At 30.9% G+C, this 19992-nt stretch overlaps 1 protein-coding gene across 1 annotated transcript in view; it reads left to right on the top strand.

Moving 5' to 3' along the window:
* LOC143047816 (nucleolar pre-ribosomal-associated protein 1-like) overlaps positions 1 to 19685 on the top strand; it is a 57944-nt gene extending 38259 nt beyond the window's left edge. The window contains exons 18-34 of the mRNA XM_076221097.1: positions 1990 to 2190; positions 3963 to 4995; positions 6293 to 6430; positions 7026 to 7252; positions 8374 to 8438; positions 8899 to 9062; positions 9467 to 9577; positions 10364 to 10427; positions 10990 to 11152; positions 11701 to 11797; positions 12650 to 12922; positions 13060 to 13166; positions 13647 to 13790; positions 15779 to 15888; positions 16218 to 16379; positions 17318 to 18093; positions 19563 to 19685. Of these exons, the coding sequence (XP_076077212.1) occupies positions 1990 to 2190; positions 3963 to 4995; positions 6293 to 6430; positions 7026 to 7252; positions 8374 to 8438; positions 8899 to 9062; positions 9467 to 9577; positions 10364 to 10427; positions 10990 to 11152; positions 11701 to 11797; positions 12650 to 12922; positions 13060 to 13166; positions 13647 to 13790; positions 15779 to 15888; positions 16218 to 16379; positions 17318 to 18093; positions 19563 to 19615 (3888 nt within the window). The 3' untranslated portion in view covers positions 19616 to 19685. The remainder of the gene's footprint in view (positions 1 to 1989; positions 2191 to 3962; positions 4996 to 6292; positions 6431 to 7025; positions 7253 to 8373; positions 8439 to 8898; positions 9063 to 9466; positions 9578 to 10363; positions 10428 to 10989; positions 11153 to 11700; positions 11798 to 12649; positions 12923 to 13059; positions 13167 to 13646; positions 13791 to 15778; positions 15889 to 16217; positions 16380 to 17317; positions 18094 to 19562) is intronic.
* Positions 19686 to 19992: the final 307 nt, after the last annotated feature.

Here is a 19992-nt window from a genome sequence, read left to right as displayed (position 1 = left end):
AGTTTTATCTGGAAAAATAAAAGGTTCAATTTCAAGGAAATCCTCATTATCTTGAATTCTAAGATGTGTTAGTGATTGAAGAGATCTGAAACTTCCTGGTGGGAATTGCTCGATATTGTAACCCAGCTTATTATTGTTCATTTGAAGTCGGCGCAGGTTCTCCAGTCCAGTAAATGTCTGTTGATTGATAGACTGTAATTTGTTAAAAGATAGATCCAGCACAATCAACTTGGTTAAATGTTGAAATATATTATTTGGTATTTCCTTGATGCTATTGTGGCAAAGATTTAGGTATACAGTGTTGTTTGGTATCAATTCTGGAATCTTTGTCAAGTTTTTACGTGAACAGTCAATGTCGAGCTCTCCTTTTTCATAAAATGAAGTGCAGTTTAATTGCATATCAGGGTTTCTATTTTTGGCCTCAGTTATATCCAAACAGTAATTGCAGTAAAAATGAATTAACAGTGTCAATATGAATATTAAGATTGATTCCATTATGTCCTGAAAAAAATGTTTAAAGATCTGTATATAAAATAATTGATTGATGTTCTTGAAAATTCATTGGAAGTGAAAGAAAGTGCTGAATGACATTTATAGCAACAAGCTCTTCTTTTTGGTTGTTTAAATGTCCTTATGTACCCACAGGGACTTACACAGTCCAAATGAAAATAAGTTGCAAGTATCATGAGTATGGAAAACAAATTTTGTTTAGTTTGCTAGTGTCGACTGAGATAGGAAAATACCCTACAGGGCATGACATTTACTCCTCATTGATTGCAGATTTTGTTATATTAACAAACTAACATATTTTATTAACTTATTATGTATCAATGACAATCTAGTTAAAAACATTTGTTCTTCAATATTTTATAATTTAAACCATGTAAATCTGCAAAATTAGTGAACACAAGAAAAAGTATATTCTTACCTTATAGTAACAATATTTTTTTTTAAATATTTGTAATAAAAACTAATTTAGATGTATAATTTGTTTATGTGAAAATAGATATAAGGATTGCATAAGTTATTGGAGAGTGAAGTTGAAGGACCATATCCTGTTATTAATAATTCTTTTGAGATTTAAGGAAATATTCTTTTCAAAATTATATTTGACCTATAAATTAGTAATTTTAATTTCTTTTTCTCCCTTTTGATTCATAGACATTTTATTTTAAATCTAGATCCACAGATATCTAATGCATACTTCAAATTCTGTAATCTATGTTTGAAACAAAATCAACTTGTTTTTTTTCTGTCCCAATTTGGATACAAGAAAATCATTTACTAAAAATGATAAAAAATTCTAAAGGAGGATAGGAGAAATGAAAAATAAATGTTAACAAGAATAAAACTATGGCAAAAAGAGTTAATAAGAAACCTATTGAATGGAAATACATTTATTTTCATAATGCATGTAGTTTGAATGTTTGGTTAATTTGATTTCTCTGTTTATATAAACATTAGCTCAAGCAATTCAATTCAATTCAATTCAATATTTTATTTAAGTCTTATCTCTCAATAATATATAATACAACATTACATTAAATGTAAAAATATATAAATATAAAAAGAGAGCTATTCTGTACAGAATTACAAGAGACTATAACATTAAAAATTATATAAAGAATGCATCTATTATAAAACATATTGACATTAACATTATTTACAGTATAAAACATTTCTACGTCTATTTAAAATAAGAATACAGGCTTTGGCACAGCTAAGAATCATATTATTATCTGTAAATAAAAACACTTATTTCTGTTCAAGCATTGTTAATTAGGATTTACATCTGCAAACAATATAGACAGGCGTAGTTAAACCTATATATATTATATTTATATTTATCCCAATTACAATTGTACAATATACAAACAAAGAAAGCAATCTAACCAAAGACCTACTCTACATGCATGCATTAGGAAATAAGCTGTTAAGCAATAGAAACTCCTTCTCATAAACAAAGCAGTTTATTTCTATTATTTGTAGGCACAGAAGTTACCAAAGCAGCTCAGTGTTGTTCCATTGACTACAGTGTCCATTTCATTGGCTAATATTTACATAGCAGGGAAAGCAACCAATCAGCAAACAGTATTATCCACTGTGTCATCTGTGGCTCCAGAAGATGTTTCCATAGTTACCAAACAGTTAATGCTATACACCAGTCATTTGTTAAAAGCTGGTGGAAAGGTAGTATGTTTCATAAATTTTCAACATGCCCTTTTGTGATGTATATATATTTCATTTCCTTCTAAAGCAAGACAGGGGTATACAATAAGTTACCCTACATTTTGTTGTAACTGGTGGTTAAGGTCAAGTTACAGTAAATGGGCTATGTCACAGATTTCAGTAAAATTTTGCATACAACTCTGGCTTGATGAACTTCAACTGAAAATCGAAAAAATTATGCATTGATTTCATTTATCATTTAAAATATTACTGATTGAATTCTTACAAAATTGGTGAGCATTTGTATAGAAAGCACATAAAATCGGCATAAAACCTTCTAAAATTTGTCTTAAAATCGCCTAATCTCTAATTCTACTCCATAGATTTTTCTTAAAAAACTATATGTTGTTGATACATAAATTACCGTTATAATGATGTAAAATAAAGATAGGGTCACCGACTTCGTTTTTAGGGTATACATCATTCAATGTTGTGTTCTTTGTGAAAAAATCCTATAAAACGTCGAAATAATCGTAACGTCGCCGTGTTGCAGGCCGTAAAACGTTGATTTTTGACGTTTTTCACTACCAACAAGGTGAAAAAAATGATTATTAGACAACAAACGAAGTCGGTGACCCTATCTTTATTTTGCATCATTATAACGGAATTTTATGTGTCAACAACATACAGTTTTTAAAGAAAAATCTATGGAGTAGAATAAAACTTTTGGCGATTTTAAGACAAATTGTGTATGTTTTTTCGCTGATTGTATGTGCTTTCTATACAAATATTCACCCATATTAAAAGAAATCAATCTGCAATATTTCAGATAATAAAAGAGATAAATGCATTATTTTTTCGATTGTCAGTTGTAGTTCACCGAGCCAAGATTGTATGCAAAATTTGCGCAAAATCTGCGACATAGCCCATTTACTGTTCCTTGACCTTAAATGATACAAACTCCTGCTAAATCAAAGACAAGTGTTTATTATTTAGGTGTATGCCGTTACTTATTTACAAAATTTATTGTATAAATTTAAATTAAGAAATTATTAATATTGCATTCATTTTTTTGTGATTATTGAATTGTTAACACAAATGTGAGATTAATTATAGGGATTACAGGACATATGCTTCATACAACTGATTAAAGTTATAGTATTTTTTTTCATTTTGCATAAACCTATCACATCCCAATAATGAAAACATCATAAAATTACAGACAAGACAGTATGTTTTAAGTCATATGAAACGAGTGAGTGGTGGAAAATAATCCAATTCTTGAACCAATGCATGTATATATCAGAAACTTAGTCTTCTGTGCACGATTTTTTCATTTTTTACATATCATATTATCGTCATTTTTTTTCTCTCTGTCTGTAAGAAGTGAAATTATGGCAGCTCATTAATTGTCGTGTTTTGAAGCTGTAGTTTACCGATTGTCACATTATAGTAAACAATCAACAAAGAAGCATGTGAATAATATTTACATTCAGATAACAGTTTATTTCAGTGACATATCCATGCATATTGCGATCACCGAATTTTTACGAGAAGGGTCAAGCTCAGGTCACTTGCATACGGAAAATATGTCAGTGAATTGTTCCTGAAAGCAAGCAATTAAAAAAAGGTAAACTTCTTCTAAACATGCTAAATGTATAAAAAGTATATGTCTATAAATTCAATAATGAAAACTATCCATTTGTTAAAAAAAACATATGCATATTTTTTTTTATTTGAGGTTTCATATGACTTTAAATATTCAGAGTTAATAAATATTCTTTTTCGTTTAGGATGACATCTCTAGATTTAAAATGGTTAAATTCTTCTTCAAATGTCTGGAAGAAATAGTGAAATTATATTCAGATAAAATGGAGAAACAAGAACCCATGGACACCAATCAAAATGAGTCATCTGATCAGAAAGAGGAGAGTGATAAGACTACCAGTAGTCAAACTATGGAAGATGGCTCTGAAAAAGATCTTACTTGCAGTAAGGAATTCCAACAGTTGTCAGTATCAGACAATACTAATGAAGACATTTTCAAAGAGATAGTAGTTACAGTTCTTAGACATCCTACCATTTTGAACTGGTTCCTATTTGTCAAGAATGAAACTGGTTCCAGTGTTACCTCAGATACTGTCAAAATGTTGATGACTCCTCAGTCACAATTAGTTACTACATGTACATGTAGTTTTGTACAGATTCTGGAAGAAAAGGACGTTAAAAATCTTGAACATTGTTTTGTTGAATATGTCAGCAAACTTCAAACATTGCTTTGTGGTATACAAAGTGTGGAAATGAGTAAATTGTCAAATATTATAAAGGATGTGCAAGACAGTTTACCAGTTCTAACAAAGAATTTGCCAGTCGAGAAAAAAAGGAGTCTGTTAGAAACAATCTTGAAAATTCCAAGCAGTTTTCTGATTAATGATGACCAACTTACAAATCTCAGTTATGTAGCTATTGAGCTGTTTTTGAAACTAATGAAAGATACAGGTGCTAAACTGTTGAAGCTTCATAGTCAATGCACCAAAAGCTTATTTGATTTACTGCTGAAAACTTCAGATGAGAAATTGATGGGTTGTTGTGATGCAATACTGCAAAGGCAACCTCACTTATCAACAGGATTGGAAAAAAATGTTTTAGACAGTTTGATCAAGTCCAACAGCATTATCATGGCAGAAAACCTTATCCTTCATAATCATTTGATAGCTGATTACTTCAGAGAAAGCTTGCAGAAAGGAAAATATGATAAACATTTAGAGAGAATTACTTCCCTTGTTTTGTTCTTTGTGAGGAAGGTGGGATACAACCCAAACTTAGGTAATTTACTTTAAAATTTACTAACTGTCAACCAGATTCAATAAAATAATTTAACATCAGCCAGACAGTCATTTACTTGAAATTTATAAAGGAAAAGTTAAAATTGAAGATTTAAGTCACTGTCCTGTTTATTGTGCATACATTTGAAGCTCTGCTAGAAATTAAGGAACCTCTGCCAAATACAAAAGTTGAAACTATGATTAAGGGTTTTTTTATCACATTAGTGCTCATCAAAATTTAAACTTCAATGCTGAAAATTCATCAGAAATATAAAAGAAAAGCAAGAAAATAAATACAGTTAACTCTCGTTGTCTCGAACTCGGTTGACTCGAAATTTCGGATGAGTCGAAGTTTTCACGCGGTCCCGAACTTTATTCCATACAAAAGTATGTAATTCGACTCCTGATGAGTCGAAATTGGATGAGTCGAAATTTCGGTTGAGTCGAACTAAATTTACGGTCCCAACGCTAACAAAAGCATTCAAAATTCATTTTTTATCTCGAACTAATACACATATGTCAAAACATGACCTCCGGGATTTAAATGGATTGAAGAGTTAATCTGACAATACACGTGTAATTAAATTTCCAGTCACTGACCACTGTATTGATTTATGACATGCTATTTCCATGAGTGTTTACCTAAGATTATCTTTTATAGAATTTTTATAAATAATTAGTGATAAATTGTTAATGTTCATGAACAAGTATTTAAATTGTTTACAAAACAATTAATTTGTGATTTACACTAATGAGCTTGGGTGTGTATAAAGTGAGGATTATGGCTTCCGTTGATGATCACCTAAAAACTACTCAAACGGCGTCTTTAATCTTATTATATGTTCTTTTGAAAACAAAGAGTGAGATAAAACAAAATGAATAGAAATCAAAATTTTCTTAAATCTCTTGTATCCGAGAATAAACAATTTTGTCAGCTATTAGCGACCTGAATTACGAAACTGTCGATTGGAAATTACTCTCTTGGAAAAGCCATAGGATTTTTTTTTAATTGAAACAATTGAATAAGTAAAAATAACAGTCATTATAATAATAAAAGACTGTGACATACAAATACATCGATCTGATACTAGAATATCGATCCCCTTGTCATATTCACCCGGATTTATTTTAGCTTTACAAAGCTAAGCAAGAGTTGTGTCCCTTAGATTGTCGAACTTCCGGTGTTCGTTTGAGTCGAACTACGTGTATCTCGAAATATTTCTCTGGTCCGGCTGACTTCGACATAACGAGAGTCGACTGTAATTTATTTTCAAAATTCATTTTATCTTTATTTATAGATGAAGATAAGAAAGCTTTGCTGAAAGTTGTGTGTAAAAAGTACAAACTTTTAATGGACAATGTTTATAGTATGAGTGGTAACCAAGGAGATTGTTTGGTAGAGCTGATTATCTCCCTTGTCAACAGTGGAGTACTTGGTGAGTTCTGTAAATATCAAGTTAAATGGTCAAGTTATCTCCCTATGAAGTAATATTGTATGCCATTGAATAACTAAGACATGTTAGATTGAGAGCAGATTTAAAAAAAAAAAATTTTATGAAAGGATCCTTTGGTAATTTTTATACCCTGCTAACTGAAGCATTGATGTGTAATGATGGTTGTTTATCTGTCAACAACCCTTGGTAAACTAGAGACTTTATTTCAATGAAACTTTCACAGTATCTTATCTATATCTACAAAAGGGTTTAACATGTTTAACATCTGGTGTCTGAAACTCCTTCTATAATAAAAAGTTGATTTCAAAAAAACTTTCACAAAATCCTTCTTAGTACATAGTTCTTATTTGCATCTTTTATACTACTTCTATCAAAATAAATTTGGGGGTTTTACACAGCAAATCATTGACTTTACCATATCAAAACATGCTTTACAAATGAACAACATTATTTAGAAGGCAAGAAAAACTAACCATATGTTTGTAAATTTCTGTGTCATTTGGTCTCTTGTGGAGAGTTGTCTCATTCGCAATCATACAACATCTTCTTTTTACATACTTTTTTTTTGTAATTTCAGACAAACAGAAAGTCCTATCCAATCAGATAACATTAGCAGGGTCACATGGAATCCACAATTTACCATTTGTAAAATTGCTTCAGCATCTAAATGAGGAATCAACAGATAATCCGATGCAACTACTCAAACTGTATGTCAAAACAGTTACTGAAGCTCATAGTAAAAAGGAAAATTTGGATAGAATTTTCGTTGATTGTGTTATGGAAAAACTGGATGATCTGTTGCAGGTAAAAGTCAAAGATAATTTTCTAATAATCATCCAAAGTAATTTGATTTAAAACATTTTTACACAGGATTTTAACGAGACATGTCTGTATGTAAACAGTTTAGGAAATATTCTGCAAAATTCAAGCATTTTATAACAACATTTTGCTGTTAATATTTTTTATTTGCCAACAAACTAAATAAACATTCTAAAAAGTAATGTTGATTTACTTCCCTTTATCCATAGTTGATATTTGAAAACAAGCAAAATGTTGTATGATTGTCATTCTAACATGACGTCCTTCAAACGCTTTGAGTACACACCCGTGGTAAAATATGAATATATTGCCAGTGCTGTTCCGATTGTACTCCCACGTCATATGCTTTTTTATGAATGAGATACCCGACGTCATAGAACAATGACGTTAGAATGTAAGCATTTTACGGGAAAATACACGCTTGTGAATCCGAAAATCATCACAAGGAAACATACACAAATGATGCCAAAATGTGGCAAAAGCCCTTTATTGTACATCATATAAGACATATAAATAAATAATCATTCAAATTCATCCAAAACTGTCTAAATACATTATTTTAAATAGTTTAAGCATGTCACTAATGCAGTTTGCTCCGTTCTTTTACGCTAGTTTATAAGTGCGTTTATTTATGGGAACGGCAAATATTTGCCTACACCTAGAGCGCTTCGATCCAAAAGAATTGCCGTATGTGTCCTATCAGAATCGAAATAATTCATGGGGGCTTGAATATATCTAGATTTTACCACGGGTTGTCCCTTTATGCCGATATTTTACCCCTCGCTATCGCTCAGGGGTAAAATATTTGTCATAAAGGGCCAACCCGTGGTAAAATCACGATATATTCAAGCCCCCATGAATTATTTCTTAAGTAAAACAACTATCGACCAGAGACCAACAACAAGGATGTAAACAATTATAAGGCACTGTGCAACCATTTTAAAAAACTTCAACAATGAGCAAAACCCATACTGTATAGTAAACTATAAAAGGCCCAAGGTTAATACTTTATTCTTTCACACAGTTTCAAATTGCAGTCTTCAATAAAATGCATTTAATTTTAAAATTGACGAGAGGATAATGTTCTATGTGTTTATAATCCCCAGAGAAACAGTGAAGAATTAGAATTTGAAGGAAAAGCTCTACCAAAGTTTTTGAAAGTTGTACTAAAGTAAGTAAATGCTATTTATATATTATGTTCTATTATTTATTTATTGATTGTTCGTGTTTTATTGCCACTTTCACCACTATTGGCTATATTGTGTCTGTCAGATTTTGATGTTTTTATTGAACTCATTTCTAAAATATTATATGAGAAAACTAATCTAGTTTAGGAATTCTTTTGGCATGTATTCACAAGCCAAATGAGCCCAAAAATGTAAATTTTCATTTGACAACAAAGGTTTATACTTTTTGGTAAGAATACTTAAAGTAAATAATCTGACATTATGTAGATAGGTCTGTCTCATCTCCACAAAAATAGAGACCCTCCCCTCATTAGTCTTTATGTAGAAACAAGTTTATGATTTAGGTTGATGAATTTTAAAGATAAAATATTCATATTATCCAATAGGGAGGCATCATTTTATAAAATATGAGGTTACAGCAATGAATAAATTATTTAATTTCAGGTCAAGATTTTCAGACAAGAGGACATTCAAGATTATCTCAAAACTTGTTGAACATATATTTGATTGGCCAGAAGAGTTGCCATTGACAACGTTGTTTCAGATGGTGATGTCACATTCCTTGTTCCTTCCAATCATGTTCAATGAAAAGCACCAGGATGTTAAAGGTACAGTAGTGGATAATTTTTAATAGACGAGAAGTTAGTGAGTTCAAATAGAGATCAGTTGTCACTGCCAAATCTTGTGCAATGCAACTTTTCCTGCTCTTGACATTTAAATTTTTAATTTTTAAAAGTCTCAGCAAGCATCTCTTAAAATTTAGAGTGTTAAGAGGAGAAATTTTGTATCACACCCAATGTATTGATAGAATCTATATTTATCTTGTACAGGAACTATATAATTTCCGAAGCCAAAAGTAATAATTATTATTTTTGGTAGGTTTGAATTACCTGTTTCACTCTGATGTCTTATTCTTTACAATTGTCTACATCATTTTATATCATTACTTCATATTAAGTCACATGTTACTCAGCTAAACAAAATTTGAATCTGTATATATTTGTCATTACAGGAGATCTAACTATTCTGTTACTACACCTTATTGAGTCTGATTCCTCCTGCTGTTCTGACCAACATTTTGGCATACTGTTAGGATCTTACATGGCTACTCTGTCTGATACAGGTGAGTTTAGATAATAAACAGTAGATTTGTCAATCAAAAAATTAAGTAAATGATGACTTTACACCTATCTTAAAACCAGGGTTAATCCACCATTTTCTACATAAAAAAATGGCTGTACCAAGTCAGGAATATGACATTTGTTATCCATTCATTTGATGTGTTTGAGCTTTTAATTTTTGCCATTTGATTAGGGACTTTTCTGGTAGAATTTTTATGATTTTACTTTTTAATTGATGCACAGCATTTATTAAAAGATAGCTGTGTTCTGATTAGGATTTGACTACAGTACAGAATAATTAGTAGGTAACAACTAAAATAACTGTAGGAGACCGTAAAAACTTGTACTGTAAAACTTGATTCATTCCACCACATATATTTACAAGTGCTTTAACCTAGTTATAACTCTATTAGTTGCCAGTTACCAATATCTCAATGTGGATCATTTGAAGACCTTTTCCTTAAAATAGCCAGTATATCTAGACATTATTTTTTTTGTCATTTCAATTGGTATCATGTTTTGTTTGCAATTTGCTATATTTGATTTTGTGCTTTAATAACCACTTTTAGGACATTGTAATATATAACATTGTGATTTTGTCATTTAGACTAAAATGCAATTTAAATTTTTGCTGTATGGAGAAAATCATGTTTAATTCATAAAAAAAAAATTAGAATGCAAGCTTAGATTATTGCAATTTAATTCTATCGCATTTTTCGCAATAGTAAAAAAATCACAAAAAATTTCTGAAATTCGAGTATTTATTGGTATTTTATATATTCCTACAGATCAGAGACTGTTAAAGTTAATGTATCTTTATGAGAAGAATGAATGTGTGATCTCTGAGTACAGGTAAGAATTGGAATGTACACTACACCCGTAGCCAGGGGATTTGAAGGGTTTTACCCCCCCTCCCTTGAAAACAAATAAGCACTTTAAAAAGTCTAAATACTTTTTGAATTGTAACTGTTAAAGTTGAGTATGATTATATCGAACCCCATCCCATGGCAATTCCTGACTTAACTAGAAAAAAAAATAGAGATCTGACAAGATATGCCAAAGTGTTTCTAAATAAGCATATGCATAGACATTTATCAACAGATTCCTGATTATGTTAAATAATACATTTTTTTCTGATAATCATTGAAACAGGTTTCATTTTTTACATTAGTATTTTTTGTATTTATTAGAGTTTTAGTAACTATAATGTGTTTTTAGGGGCCCTTAATGAGTTTTTTTATTTTTTGTTCATATAGAGAAAGAATTAGTTAGGATTTCATATAAAAGTGCTGAACGTGCTATTTTTTTAATTTTCAAACTCCAGCAGCTTGAATGCAAACAAGACTCAGTTTAAGTACAAAAAGTAATAATTTCTATTAAAACCAGTTTCTTTCATTAAAACCTCTTATTACAGACCATATCTTTGGGGTCCAAAGGCTGTAGAACACCATTCTGTCCAGAAAACCATAGGACCATCATTGATGAAGAAAGCCTCTATAGACCAAGTGATAGAAAACTTAGACAAGGCAATACTACACAAATCTATTCTTAATTTTCCACTGAGGAGGAAATTACAGGTGAGTTAGGCAAATTTTAATGCTGCGTTAAACGTCTTTTAATACTTTGTAAAACTATTTTTTTCTTAGGAATATATGTAAATATATTATGGACGGCAGAAGGCAAAGGATTGGTTGCCATTATATTTGTATTTCAGAGTTTGGCCAGTTTCATTTATAGTTGGGTTTTTTCTTTTATCAAGTTTCAATATCTAAGGGAAATGTGAGATCTTATAAAAATCCCTAAATATTTTTTCATGTTAAATTTCTTTTGTTGTTTTATATTTGCTTGTTGTGAGAAAATTAATTATGAAATTAATATAAGTTCCACCAATGAAATTGAATATATACTTTTAGCAATTTATTTTTAAAACATATTAGTTTTGATTTAGAGTAGAAACCTAATTTGAAAGGGGAGTTGAAATAGGCAGATTTTCCCCGTAGTGCAACAGTTTTTTATAAACCCTATGTAGAAACATAGTGAAAAGTCTAATCAGGAAAGAGGACAGGATTCTACAAGTATAACATTTTTATTGCATGATGAATGATATGTATAATTGTTTTTACAGGCCTATACTCTACAAGATAGTACAGAATGTAAATCATCACTAGATATCTACGATCCATGTTTTATTCTACCTCTGTTCAGTCACATTTTATCTCCAGGTAATGGATGTTTATGTACTTTTATACCTTATAAAATTGGCAGTTTACAATTAGATTCAGCTGATTTATTACATCCGTTAGTATAAGATTGTTGAAATTTTAGATGATGAGGATGATGAAGATGACAAGTCTCTATAAAAATGAGAAAATGTGGTATGATTGTCAATGAGACAACTATCCACCGAGGTTCAATTGTATGGATGTAAGCAATTATATGCAACCGTACAACCTTCAACAATGAAAAAACCCATACCCTATAGTTGGCTTCAAAAGTCCCTGACATGAAAATATGAAATAATGCAATTGTGAAAACATATTGCCTTATTTATAACAAACAATTTATGATAAACAAATACCACAAGCACAAACCAAATGACAGATGCACATTAAGAATGTGGCAGGGTTAAATATGTTTGTGAGCACTCAATTTGTCCATATCCTGGAACAGGGGTATACCAGTACAAGATAAGAACAAACTATAGAAATCAGTTGAAAAGGCTTCGCTCATCAGATAGATACAAATAAAAATACATCTAACAAAAATACTGAGTGGACATTCAGTTCATACTTCAATTAAATGCTTTTAATTCAGAAATTATTGCATACATTTATTATTGGAATTTTTGAAGAATGGACAAAATGTTAGGTTGATTGTTGCTATTTCAGGAAAAATGTTTTTATTATTGCAATACTCACTGAGACACATTATAAGAATTTATAACATTCTTGCAATTGTTTCTAAATTTATAGTATTCTAATTTTAAAGCATGAAATATAACTCATTTAAAGATGTTCATCTCCATAAAGTACAATTTAGATTTATGTCAATATAATGTATTTTCCTTCCTATAGATCAATTGATTGACTGCAGAAAGTTTATAGAGAGAGGTTGCCTTGGTTACATCCTAGCTGCCTTGAGTTGCCATGACAGTACCATGAGAGGTGCTGCCTACTTTGTGTTAGATAATTTCGTACATCATTTAGAAGGGTCAAGGTTCCCAGAGAAGGACCAAATATTGTATGTGATGGTTTTACTTAGAAACAGTATAGAGAAACCAAATGTCAAGTTACCATGTATTATCACGGTATTCCTGACCAAGGCTGTCAGGCTTATGTTGAAAGCAGGTAAGACTTACAAAAATATCTGAATTTAAAATTTTCATGCAACGATATGACAATTAGAAAATAAATATCTTATTATAGCCTACCTACAGCACCAATTAAACTGTATTCATATTAAGTGTAAACATCTTATGTTACAGAGCAGCACATGTACCAGATGATTAACTCTTTCCTGTACCTTAAACCAACACTAGACATCTATAATGTTCCTGAATTCTACAAACTTTTCAACAGTTCTACATTAGAGGTATTTATGAAACATATGTTTTTGAGACCAAAGCTGTCATTAAGTTTGAAGCAGATTTTAATTTCTTGTATCTACTTTTTTTTAACAAAATCAGTTTACAATATCTACTATTAAACATGTTAAAGGATCATATAGTGAAGAAATGACACTAAAGAAATGAAGATATCTACACAATAAGGTTATTCTTTTCAACATCAGACCTTGACCTAATGAGATAGGTGACATGTGATAAACAGACCAATTTGTTAGATAGCACTATGCTAACATTTTCAAGGCGATGTCAGTAGAGATGTTTTTATATAGTGCAAGGCATCCTGTTAGTGTTTATATACAATAAAGCAAAACAAATATTATAACTCTGCTGGACAAAGTGTCTATATACTCTTGTTCTCAAATTTTTAATGGACGTTAAGCAAAAACAAACGATCAATCAAATTTTTAAAGAAGATATAACTGTATAAGCATATATAAATTTTTCAGTATAAGGAAGAAAGAGGTTGGATTTTAAGTTTATTATTGGATGGCCTTAGGGAGACAGCTGATTATAGGGTGTTTGAGAAACGCTACACCTTCAAACTTCTACTTAGTTTCTTTGATACTGCTATCAGTGACAGTAGTTCACAGGTAAGTAATACATACACTCATTTCAAGTTCAAGGTTAATACGTACATTTATTTCAAGTTCAAGGTCTTCATGAATTTGTCAGTATTGTGCTATATGACCTATAGGTATTAGCAAAACAATAATTTTTCGTCTTTGACATCAATTATTTTCTGTAGTGACGTTAAAAATACTGGAAAGGATATTTTGTGTTAACTTTTGTAGCAGACAAATATGCCTACTGACTGGAATATATAATGATTTTTTTTATTATTTCTCAGAATTGGTTGAGTTCTCGATCATCATGTTCCAGGATCTTGATTAAACTTTTCATTAACCTTGCATAAGGAAAAGACAAATTCAACATTTTGATCTAATAGACACCTTTTGTAAAAGAAAAGAGTTTTTGTTTTTCTCAAGATGTCTCCAAAGAAATAAATGTTAAACCTTATTAGAAATATACTAAAAAGATTGTTGAATAAATTTCAGAATGCTAAAATTTTGAAACTTTTTAAAATTGAGTTGAGTCAATTGTATTTCCAACATACAAAAAATATTCTAAACATGACTTGATATATATACATGTAAATTTCCCAATAAATGTGTATGGTCTGAATTTTTAGAGTACTTTGAATGTTTAAAGAAGTTTTTTTTTCACCTTGAGACATAACATCTGAAGCTACTTTATATAGGAGTTTGTAAAAATTTCAGAAATTTTATCCAGCTTCGTACTCTGAATATTTAACCACACATGTGAAAATGACTGCATTGAAACGTGCCCTTGTACAGATTAGGATATGGGCAGATATATATATATATGTATATATATATATAAAATTGAGAATGGAAATGGGGAATGTGTCAAAGAGACAACAACCCGACCAAATAAAAAACAACAGCAGAAGTTCACCAACAGGTCTTCAATGTAGCGAGAAATTCCCGCACCCGGAGGCGTCCTTCAGCTGGCCCCTAAACAAATATATACTAGTTCAGTGATAATGAACGCCATACTAATTTCCAAATTGTACACAAGAAACTAAAATTAAAATAATACAAGACTAACAAAGGCCAGAGGCTCCTGACTTGGGACAGGCGCAAAAATGCGGCGGGGTTAAACATGTTTGTGAGATCTCAACCCTCCCCCTATACCTCTAACCAATGTAGAAAAGTAAACGCATAACAATACGTACATTAAAATTCAGTTCAAGAGAAGTCCGAGTCTGATGTCAGAAGATGTAACCAAAGAAAATAAACAAAATGACAATTATACATAAATAACAACAGACTACTAGCAGTTAACTGACATGCCAGCTCCAGACTTCAATTAAACTGACTGAAAGATTATGATTATATACCAATATCTGTTATTGTTTTTATGACCCACCTATGATACCACCTACGATAGTAGAGGGTCATTATGTTTTCTGGTCTGTGCGTCCGTTCTTTCGTCCTTCTGTTTGTCCTTCCGTCCGTTCTTTCGTCCTTCTGTCTCTCCTTCCTTCTGTTCGTCCCGCTTCAGGTTAAAGTTTTTGGTCAAGGTAGTTTTTGATGAAGTTGAAGTCCACTCAACTTGAAACTCAGTACACATATGCCCTATGATATGATCTTTCTAATTTTAATGCCAAATTAGTGTTTTGACCCCAATTTCACGGTTCACTGAACATAGAAAATGATAGTGCAAATTTCAGGTTAAAGTTTTTGGTCAAGGTAGTTTTTGATGAAGTTGAAATCCAATCAACTTGAAACTTAGTATACATGTTCCCTATGATATGATCTTTCTAATTTAAATGCAAAATTAGAGTTTTTACTCCAATTTCACGGTCCATTAAACAAAGAAAATGATAGTGCGAGTGGGGCATCCGTGTACTAGGGACACATTCTTGTTATCAATGTTATAATTGTCATAATGATTATTAAAGAAACTTATGTTGATATTCAAACTCCAATGTTTTATATTGGGACCCTAAATATCCACAAAACATGACCACTAAAAGAATTGACTTTTTTTACAGGGGCTTGTGTTGAAAATATTAAATAGAGCTTGTCAAGAAAAGACTGTTGCTTTGGATCTTACAAGAAACCATGGAATTGTAACTTGGCTGATAAATGCAATAAATACCAAGTGAGTTATATTAATGTTTTAATGCTAAGTAAATTAGATTAATTTAATGAAGGCCAAGAAAGTTAAATTAATGTAATGTAAGCCATCACAAGTTGAATTAATGTAATGGATTCCAAGAAAATTAAATTAATCATCAATGAATCAAGAAATATAGTGCAATAGAGACAGCCTGTAGATTATAAAAGGATCTTATCTTCAACTAGTTAAAAAAAAAAGAACAATTGCATGCATGCATAATGCTTTGTATATTTTTAATGCCCTTTTTAGCGTCTTTTATACTTTCATTCATAAATGTTAACATGTTTTTTTTTATTTTGAAATTGTTGCAGTGATAGCAAAAGATTTGATATATTTACGGAGATTTTGTCTGGCCTTTGGACCATAGTTCTAGGAGACAAAGAAGAAAATTCAGATAATAAAACCAGATTCCTGCCTACAGCATTCAGTAGGGAGATGTTTACAGCTTGTATAGATTTGTTGAGAAAGTTCAGGTTTGTAATTACAGCTTTCACCATTAAAAAAGTTTGCTTCTGGATTACCATTTTGAGGAGTCTTATGTACATTCTGTTGGACCACCTACCAAGGATTTGGTTTTAAGCCAGTTCCCATTAAATTTCTTTATGAGGATCATATGAAAATAAAAATATGTGATATGATTGTCTGAGACAACTCGGCACCAAAAACCAAATGATGTAGATGCCTATATATAAAGGTAATTTCAGCAATGTGAAAACCCATACAGCATTTTAGCCCTTTATCATGTTTATAGCTTGCTGTTTGGTGGAAGTCAATGCTTGGTGTCGAAAACTGTACTTTGACCTATAATGGTTTACATTTTTTTTTTTAAATTGTGACTTGGATAGAGAGTTGCCTTATTGGCACTCATACAACATCTTCTTATATCTACTTATACCTTAGGGCTCTTACAGGACATGGGAAAATCCAAATGATAGCTCATGGACTAGTTGTCTTTGAAAGCTAGATTTAGGTCTGATTATATTTGATTATGTCATCAAGTCCTACAGTTTTCACAAAGTTTTTGACATTGAAGTGATTCTTTCTGTTCCATTTCAAAATTTTTGGGTGATTTGGTCATTTTTACTAGACATTAGAACTAAATTTTACTAATTTTTTCTCTGAAATTTAACAAAAGATGGTACCATTTTTGAAATCAACTCCTCCTACAGTTTTCTACCCTTAAAAAATACTTAAAACTTTATAGAAAGTGTGCACACATAATGAATTTGTTTAACTTCAGCTATGGAGTTGTTTTAAGTCCCACCCTTCAATATTTCCATATATTTAGATGTTTTATTATAAACCATTCTTTATTAGAAACTCTAGAAACATAAGTGCAACCACCATTTTAGATTTTTATTTATTGTGTTATTTTTTTTTGGCTTTTAATGGCTATCTTTTTCTATTTTAGCATTGAATCTTCAGTTGAATCAGTCATCAAACTGTTGGAAACAATCCTCTCAATACTGCAGCATTTACAGTTCACATGTGACCAACTGAAAGGTCAAGGTTATACTTATATTGCTCCATCATTGAGCTGCTCAGATGTAAAAGCACTTTCTCAGCTGACAAACAGCTTTTCTTCAAAATCTCTGCCAGAAGAATTACCAACGACAGATCACAAGAAAGTTGTCAAGGGAGATGATGAAGAAGATGTAGATCAATCTAGGGATTTTCAAGATCATGGAGAAAATGAAATTCAAGACCAATCAACGGAATCTGTATCCAAAAATCTAAGCTTTTTGACTCTCAAAATATTACTTTTTTGGAATCCATTTTGTGGTAAATCTTCAGTAAGTCAGATCTTTACTGTTCCTCTGAAACCCTCCAGTGATCAATGTCAAAACTGTCTTGATGTATGTACAATGATTATCGCTGAAATAAAACATTGTGAGGACATGGACTTGATTCTCAAAACTTTACAATGGATAAGAAAAAATGTTGAACATTTGATTAATGCTGATCTGATTAAAGATGATTGTAAGAAAGCTAAATTGGAACACATGACAGATGGACTTGTACAGTTGTATGGCATTATCAATATTTTTTACAGAAATGGGAAATGCTTGGGACAAGGACAGAAACTGGAAAATGCTACGCAGTCTATAAATTCAATTCTACTTTCTATGTCAAAGGCAGTTAATAATGATGCAGAGCATGTGTCATTGACAGAATCTGTTGCAAAAGGTAAAACTAGAACAATTAAAAATAGAAATTTTGAAAATTACTTTTTTCATCTATTTTCTTTTAATTGTTCAACTTTATTTCATTATGCTCTATCAATATCAATTAAAATTTGTTGTATTAAAGCAGCACAAAAATATATAAAAATATAAAAAAAAAATTGTGTTATATATTTACAGTAAATAAGTGTTGAAAAGTTGAATAAAGAAAACAAAATTATCTTAAAAACAATCAAACTCATATTGTATATCATGGAATGAATATAAGAAAAGGAATTAAGGCAGTGAAACACAAATCCATCAATGGTATTCAAGTGTAATGAAATAATAATATATACAGTTTAAAATTACTGAACCATGTGAGCATGTTTTTAAAAACGTTTGATTTTAATATAATGTCCCCTAAATACTGAAATTCAGTGCGAAAAAAGTCCATACACGTCATGACCTGAGATTTCATTCTCCAATGCAGGTCATGACCTGCATTTTCATTGTCATAGCTTGACAGGTATGCTTGACAAAAGTTTTAAATATTTTATTTCACTATTCTGATAATATATATTAAAGCAATTAACATTTTAGCAATGCAATTTGTTTTTTATGCCCCACCTACGATAGTAGAGGGGCATTATGTTTTCTGGTCTGTGCCTCCGTTCGTTCGTTCGTCCGTTCGTTCGTCCTGCTTCAGGTTAAAGTTTTTGGTCGAGGTGATTTTTGATGAAGTTGAAGTCCAATCAACTTGAAACTTGTTCCCCATGATATGATCTTTCTAATTTTAATGCCAAATTATAGTTTTGACCCCAATTTCATGGTCCACTGAACATAGAAAATGATAGTGCAAAGTTCAGGTTAAAGTTTTTGGTCAAGGTAGTTTTTGATGAAGTTAAAATTGCATCAACTTGAAACTTAGTACACATGTTCCCTATGATATGATCTTTCTAATTTTAATTCCAAATTAAAGTTTTGACCCCAATTTCACGGTCCACTGAACATAGAAAATGATAGTGGGAATGGGGCATCCGTGTACTATGGACACATTCTTGTTAGATTAAAAATAAAGGAAGACTATGGTTCCTTAATTTTAAATAGTGCAGAAATAAATTTCCTTTATATGGGGACAAACACATCAGAGGACATTGTGACGTAAATATATTTGCTTTTAGACAAAAAATATTTCCGTCAAAAAGCAACAAATTGGATGATCATGTATTTGTCAAAATATCATAATTGAAAACAATATCAACCTTTCAATCATTTGACAAAGCCAAAGTTTTCAAGCTACAACAAATATGAGGAATCATTGATAAGCATTTCAAGTAAAATTTTCTTTTGAAGAATTTTCTTGAAATTGGAATCCTAATAAGCTAATTTCTTCAAAAACAAACCACAAAGACTGCAATAGTAACAAAATACACCAGTTCTTAAAAAAATGTTGAACTGTGCACACATTATTATTTTATTTGACTTTTACAGATCACTCTACAGAAGCTGTGACTATGTTGCTGAAATCCCACTTTACAAGCTAGCAGACATTTGAGAGAGTTTCTACAAGAGCTTATCTTAGGAAAATTTATCAATAAATGACACTTATTGAAACATTTGTTGGCCTTTTTGGAAAATGAAGCTATCAGCGGCATGCTTTTTTGAGGAATTCGTCTGGTTCAATAGCGGGAATCAGCCCCTCAACTACTTTTTCCATAAATAGTCAGTATTCTTGACCTATTTATTTGTACAAAAAAAAAACCAGCCAGTAGTGATAGTCATTGGATACTGTAGATCATTCAGGTAGTCTTGACCTATTTATTTGTACTAAAAAACAGTCAGTTGTCATCTTCACTTCACACACACACATATACAAATATCAATTATATGCTTACGAGACATGTTGCAATGTTAAACTAAT

The sequence above is a fragment of the Mytilus galloprovincialis genome, chromosome 10, assembly GCF_965363235.1.
Source record: "Mytilus galloprovincialis chromosome 10, xbMytGall1.hap1.1, whole genome shotgun sequence".
Classification (NCBI taxonomy): Eukaryota; Metazoa; Mollusca; class Bivalvia; order Mytilida; family Mytilidae; genus Mytilus; species Mytilus galloprovincialis.
This window is presented reverse-complemented; position numbering and strand designations above follow the sequence as displayed.